The sequence below is a fragment of the Phocoena sinus genome, chromosome 1, assembly GCF_008692025.1.
Source record: "Phocoena sinus isolate mPhoSin1 chromosome 1, mPhoSin1.pri, whole genome shotgun sequence".
In the NCBI taxonomy this organism is placed as follows: domain Eukaryota; kingdom Metazoa; phylum Chordata; class Mammalia; order Artiodactyla; family Phocoenidae; genus Phocoena; species Phocoena sinus.
Genome location: NC_045763.1, coordinates 112,285,813 through 112,293,109, shown reverse-complemented (window position 1 = coordinate 112,293,109; position 7,297 = coordinate 112,285,813). Strand labels below are relative to the sequence as shown.

The window sequence follows — 7,297 nt, the reverse complement described above, 5'->3', positions numbered from 1 at the left end:
AAGAGGTGAGGATACCCATCCTGAAGAGGAGTGGAGACTGGTGGGGATGAGAGAGATTGAAACAGTGGCAGTGAATCCATGCTCCCAGACCCTGAAGTCCTCGTTCTTATAGTTCTTTTTCAATTCTACATGCCCCCTGCTCATCCTAATATCCTTCCCAGCAATATGAACTGATAACTTGTGAATTAATCCACTTTGATGTGTACTCCCTGTAGCTACTTGTACACTAACATATCAGCTGTGAAAACTTTTCTGGTTCATTCCTAGTTGAGGTCCTCCCAGATTTATCCTTTTCTATTTTTTGTACTTAACTATTTCTTTGGAAATTGTATATAGATTCACAGAAAGTTGCAAAAATAGAGATCCCATGTCCCCTTCACTGGAATTCTCTCAAGGGTGACATGGTGACATGCTGCATACCTATACTCCAGGATCAAAGTCAGCCAACTGACATTGGTGTAATCCACAAACTCCTCTTTATTTCTTATTTTTTAGAAGAATTCTTAGCTGTGCTTACTGGTATGAGTTAGAACCTGATTTTTGCACTCAGGAGATTTTCAGCCTGATGAGGAAGTGAAGCACAAGGCAGTCAAGTTCAGGTGTGTTGTGTCACACATGGGCAGGTACAGCGTGCTCCCCTCACTGTGTCCCAGCAAACCAGGCACTTGGCATTTGTTAACTCCTTAAGCCACACAACCACCAGGTAACACCAATACTATTAGTACCCTCATTCCTTTTACAGAGAGAAGGAAACTAGGGCTCAGAGAAGGTAACCAACTGGCTTAAGGTCACAAAATTTTGGGGAGCAGAGCTAGAGTTTAAACCCATGAAGCCTATTTTCAGAGTGTTCTGCCCAAGCATTATGCAATGGGACTAATAGCCAAGGATAGAATTCTTTCCCTGAGTCTTTGTGGAACTTTCCCCAGCGTCATTCCTGTTTCCCCTCACACACTCTTCCTCCCTTGTGCTCATTGGGTTCCCGGGGTTAGCCACTTCAATAGCCATGTTTATCGCTCTCTCAGGCTGTGCCCTAGCAGGAGTGCATTCCCTGGGTGCACCTCTCAGAAGATGCCACGTCCCTCTATGCAGCAGGTGGGGTTAGAGACCTGGCCATCTTCCAAGGTTGTTGAGTGTGGAGGGCCAGGGTCCTAGCCTCACACTCAGGGCATTGCTTCTTGGTGGTATAATGCTGGAAAACAAGAAACAAACCAAAAACTACCAAGAAACCAGGAGAAGAAAGTCTTGCACAGCAGAGGAACACATTTACTTGTCAGTTCATGGCTTCAGCTCTCAGCCCCATAATGGTGAATATGGTGGAGATGGTGGATGTAGTGGGCTGGGTAGTGCCCTTGGTGCCTCACTCTGGGGGTGGACAGGGCTGTGGGCATTTAGGAGGACAGGGCTTGGAACATGGCTTGGGAGGACAGGGAGCTGGGCAGGGACATGGTGGAGGGCACAGTGGGGGGCATGGGGGACATGGGACACTTTGGTGGTGCTGGGCACTTTTCCTGTGGGCACTTTTCAGAGCACTGTTGCAGCAACTTCTTTAAACAGCTGGGCTGGCATTTAGTCTCACACCTTTGTTCACACCTGGGATCACATTGCTTGGGCTCATTCTTGGGTTCACTAGGTTTGTTTTTATCATCACTCGACATTCCTTCTTGATTTTCTGAGACCTGCAAAGAAATACGTGACAGGTTATGTGTGAGAGACCACATTGCAAGGTGGGAGAGGACCAGTACAGCCTTCCCACACACACCTCCTGCCCTGCCCATTCTTGTTCTTAAGAAAGCCTTTCCTGGGATGTGTTCAGGCTCTAGAATAAATTCTCATCTAAGGCCTGTCCTCTTGTCCTTGCAGTGCATTGGTGACAACATTTCTTGATCTCTCCACCATTGCTATGCTTTCTTTTCACTTATTCTTGTCTCCATTCCATAGCCCCTAGCAGGAGTTCTTAACCTTAGGGTCCTTGGACCACCCCCCCAACCCAACCATATTTAACCATATATTTATCAATATAATTGGTATCTTCTGTAACCCCATGTATTTTATTTCATTCATTTAAAAATATTATTCTGAAGAGTGCCTAAGCTTGATCAGACTTCTAAATGCATCCATGGCACGACAACAGTTTTCAAGAACTCCTGTAAGGGCACCTCCCTATCCCTCTGGAGATGGAATGGGAGGTTATGTTAGTGGGCTTGGGGACCTATGACACTTCTTCCAATTCTATGTCTTGCCTAAGCCCTCAAAACCTTGAGAACTGCTTTTGTCACTTGAGGACTGAGCATGGAAAAGAGTTGAATTCCTACCATGGCTGGGCTCCCATGGACCACTCTAGGAACTCCTCCCCCTGGTGATTAGGGTAAGGAAAGAAGTTAAGAGAAGAGGAGATAAACTGGAAAATTCTAGTTTCTCTGAAAATATGAATGTTGGAGCCACAAACTATGATTTTAGGGAGTAAATCCTTTTCCCCTCTGTTGAGTTTTGCCCTGAGCTAGGTCTTCCTCTATAGACTGTTTGACTTCTGGATATGGACAGGACTTTTCAGTCTCTGACAATATTTGCAAGTTGGATCTAATTGGCACATCTTTGATTTCCTTTAACAATATAAAAACAAAATTTTAAAAATCTAATTTTGTTTTAAAGTCAGTATGGCTCTCTGGAGAGACAGATCATTACATTGAACTCCAAAATGGTTAAGAATTACTCTTTCACATGAGGTGTAGCTAGATCCTGCTACTGAAAATGAGAGGAAACTTTCACCAAATATAGCCATCATTTCAATGCTGCTCAATGCCTGGGGTGCTGTGGGTCATCCCCCAGAAAAGGGAGGTAAAGGAGGGGGCATTTCCAGTTGTCCACATGCTACTCACCCCTTTGTGCTGGTATTGAACTTGACAAGTAGTTGAGTGAGGTGGATGTTATGGCCGTGCCCAGGAAGGTGGATTTTCCCCTCTGGTTCTTCTGCCCAGCTCTGAGGAAGACAGAGTGGGGGGAAAGGGGAGCCCCACTTGTGACCTCATCACTGCATCATCAAGTCGCAATTGTTGTGTGACTCCAGAGCTTCCAGCTCAACTCAAGCCCTTGAACAGAAGAATAGGCTATGATTAATACCCCCTTTGCTGTGCCGTCCTCTCCCAGGTCCCTCAAAATTCATGCTGGCGAAATCAGGCTACCATGAAGGGAACTAAACTCTAAGGATAGGGAGGCTCATTGTTGCTAGGAGCAGAAAAGCTCTGTTTACACCTGATCTCTCTTTCCTCCCCTAGTCTCCCAAATTTTAACTCCTTTGAACTTGCCTGCTCTTCATCTTTCTAGGAGAGCTCCCCTGATTGATCACAGCCATTTTGACACTCCTGTCCCCACTATGTTTTTTAAAATTAATCAATTAATGAGCTAGTTAATTAATTTTTGGCTGTGTTGGGCCTTCGTTGCTACGTGCAGGTTTTCTCTAGTTTCGGTGAGCGAGGGCTACTGTTTGTAGCAGTGTGCGGGTTTCTCATTGCAGTGGCTTCTCTTGTTGCAAGGCATGAGCTCTAGGCACACAGGTTCCGCAGCTACTGTTGTGGCACACAGGCTTATTTGCTCCGTGACATGTGGGATCTTCCTAGACCAGGTCTCGAACCCGTGTTCCCTGCGTTGGCAGGTGGATTCTTAATCACTGTGCCACCAGGGAAGTCGCCCCACTATGTTTTTAACATGAGATTCTGAAACCTCTTTTTACCACTCCACACTCCCTGGCTCAAATCAAAGGATTATTTTAGCTCTTTTTCTCAACGACTCTGCCTAAAATTCACTATTTGTTGGATTCTGTGATTGTTTTTTTCAATAAGGGTGTGGCCAACCCTTGATATCTAAGGTAGATGCTGCTTATTCCTAAGAAATTGAGTTTGATGCTGTCCCGTTGGGCTAACCCCAGATTTTGTCTTAGAGTAGAAAGGTCTGCCTCTGTGAAAGTTCCTTCCTTGTTTTTTCAAAGGCCTGGCCAGTGGGTCTTTGTGGTTGCAATAGGGGTGTGTCTGAGGTGGTAATAGGAGTGGAAAGTCAATTGGGCTTCAGAGACACATGGTGCCTTGAAGTCTGGTCCAAGACATTCACCTTGGCAGTCATTCACTGCTGAATCACGAGTGACTTTTGGTTAAAATTGTGATATGATCATGTCTAAGGTGTTGTAAGAGCTGTGACAAAGTAAGAGAGTGACATGGACATATATACACTACCAAATGTAAAATAGCTAGTGGGAAGCAGCTGCATAGCACAGGGAGATCAGCTCGGTGGTTTGTGACCACCGAGTGTGGTGGGATAAGGAGGATGGGAGGGAGGGAGACGCAAGAGGGAAGAGATATGGGAACATATGTATATGTATAACTGATTCACTTTGTTATAAAGCAGAAATTAACACACCATTGTAAAGCAATTATACTCCAATAAAGATGTTAAAAAAAAGTGCAGGATGGTTTGGAGGATGGAGTGATGGAGTGTAAGTTGAACTAAGCTGTTCAAAGAAATTATAAAAATATCCAAGTCTGAAGAAGGCAGTGGAGGTGGGAGAAAGAGGGTACCAATGAGAGAAACATCATCAGAGAAGCAAATTTATGGTATCTGGTTAGTGGAAAGTTAAGAAGAAAATTAAGAACTCAGAGGACTCCCAGGTGCTATTGTTATTGGGCACTGAGGAAACAGAACAGGTTTGTGTTAGAAGAAGAGGAGTTTGAGTCTGAGAATTTTGTGTTTTCAGTGAAGCATCTTGAATGGTTATTAGAAAGATGGATCCTTGTGCTGCTGGGCAGACCTGAGATCCTGAGTTCACTTCAGCCCAACACATGTTTATGAGTGGATGAGAGTGAGCTGGTCCAGAGAGAGAGGACTGGGGGAGAGAAGAGAAAAGGTAATGGGGAGGATGGGGTAACCCAATGCAGGGTTTATTTGGTATTCACAGTGGATAAAGAATGTCATAAGATCCAAATGAACCTAAATGAAAGGTGACGGTAACCAGAACTGACCCCCCTGTCCCTGGGATAATTGGTGTGAGATCCATTGTCTTAGTGCAGCCCAATCCCCTCATTTTCTTCCTTCCGTCATTTTATTCAAGAGCACTATCTCTTCAAAGCTGTTGAAAATCAGTTCTTACACTCATTTCAGGAGTCCCAGATCCACCTGCTGTTCTGCTCTGGACCAAAGTTAGCAATCTGGTTACGGAGAAGGTAGTCATTTGTGACAGTGATGTCAAAGGATGTAATGATTTCTACTGACTGTTGTCTGGCTGTTTTCATCTTTCTCTCTCTCCTTTCTCCCCTCTCCTATTTCTTGCTTAAGAAATTCACACTAAGTGAAAGTCTACCACTCATTGGACTGTCAACAGGACAACGTCTTTAAAACCCTTCTTTAAAGGGTTACATTTAGTAACAGCTATTCACTTATGTTTGGCTTAGGATTTGGTTGGCAGCTAGCTGGCAGCAAGGCACGACTGAGATGAAACACAGAACAGGCTGCTTGAGTGGCTGGGTCTCAGAAGAATAGAGACTGGAAGGGGAGAGGAGTGGGTGTCACAGCCCCCAGGTTGAGAGAGAGGACTCTGGAGTCAGATCCCCGGGTTCAAGTCCTGCCTTTATCCTTTACTTACTAAATGACCCCAGTACCTGACTTAAACTTTCTAAGTTTCAATTCCTTCAACAGTAAAATGTGATAATAATAGCACCCATTTTAAGATAATATGTAATTTATATTGAGTGCTTATAAGATGCCAGGGATGTTTCTAAGTGCAAAGCCTACACTTCAATCCATCTTCCTGTCTCACTGTGCTTGTAGGTTGTTGTGAAGACTGAATGAGATTCTATGTTTGAACAGCCCCCAATAAATGTTTACTATACATATGAGTTTTTATTTTTCATTGCTTTCCTGGCTTTGTCTTCTCTTGACTTGTAGGATCTCTCTGCCTCTGTCTTCGAACTATCTCTCTTACCTCCTGATCTTGGCCCTGAAATCCCACTTCTCCATATCATTTTTGCGTGCCTTCCAGCCAAAGTTCCTGGTGGTCTAATCCAGGAAGATTAGATATTTCAATACTAGCTGTTAATGGATGATTTCATTTTTGAGTAAGGAGAGTTGATATAAATGTTATTGAAAAAAGAAAGTACTTTAAGCATTCACTAAGGCCCAAAAAGTCAGTGAACCATTCAGTGGTTTCCCCTTGTGAAACTGCAGGTCCTGTAGTTCTGTATATTTTACGAGGCCAGGGAATTCTATGTGTCAGAAGTTTTAACCTCGCTTGCATTCCCGTTCTCTGCTTTTTAGGTGAAGTCATTTTTTTTTTTCCTGTCTTTTTTGTCTCTCTGTGTGATTCTTGTTGAATAAGCAGGACTCATAGGATAAAGTCAGAAAAAAACTCTATTCCTTCCATTGGTGCCTCTTCAAACACTCTCTGTGGGGCTGGCTCTTTCCTTCCTCTTGGGATATAATCTCTAGCAGATGCCATTGACTTTTAGGATCCTGCTTAGACAATAAGGAGTTCTTCCAAGAAGAAGATATAACAATTGTAAATATTTATGCACCCAACTTAGGAGCACCTCAATACATAAGGCTAATGCTAACAGCCATAAAAGGGGAATTCGATACAAACACAATAATAGTAGGGGATTTTAACAACCCACTTTCACCAATGGGCAGAATAACCAAAATGAAAATAAATAAGAAAACACAAGCTTTAAATGACACATTTAACAAAATGGACTTAATTGATATTTATAGGACATTCCATCCAAAAACAACAGAATACACTTTCTACTAGGGTTCTCATGGAACATTCTCCAGGATAGATCATATCCTGGGTCCTAAAACAAGTCTTGGTAAATTTAAGAAAATTGAAATGCTATCAAATATCTTTTCTGACCACAACACTATGAGACTAGATATCAATTACAGGGAAAAAAACCCTGTAAAATATAGAAACACATGGAGGCTAAACAATACACTACTAAATAACGAAGAGATCACTGAAGATATCAAAGAGGAAATCAAAAAATACCTAGAAACAAATAACAATGAAAACAGGATGGCCCAAAACATATGGGATGAAGCAAAAGCAGTTCTAAGAGGGAAGTTTATAGCAACACAATCCTACCTCAAGACACAAGAAACACCTCAAATAAACAACCTAACCTTACACCTAAAGCAATTAGAGAAAGAAGAACAAAAAAACGCTGAAGTTAGCAGAATGAAAGAAATCATAAAGATCAGATCAGAAATAAATGAAAAAGAAATGAAGGAAACAATAGCAAAGATCAGTAAAACTAAA

The 7,297-nt window shown here is 42.7% G+C and overlaps 1 protein-coding gene across 1 annotated transcript; it reads right to left on the bottom strand.

Moving 5' to 3' along the window:
- Positions 1 to 1,357: 1,357 nt before the first annotated feature.
- Positions 1,358 to 1,655, bottom strand: LOC116748958 (late cornified envelope-like proline-rich protein 1). Its single transcript, XM_032622711.1, is given in 2 exon segments — positions 1,358 to 1,481; positions 1,483 to 1,655. Coding segments are annotated over 2 exon segments (297 nt in total).
- Between the last annotated feature and the right edge of the window lie 5,642 nt (positions 1,656 to 7,297).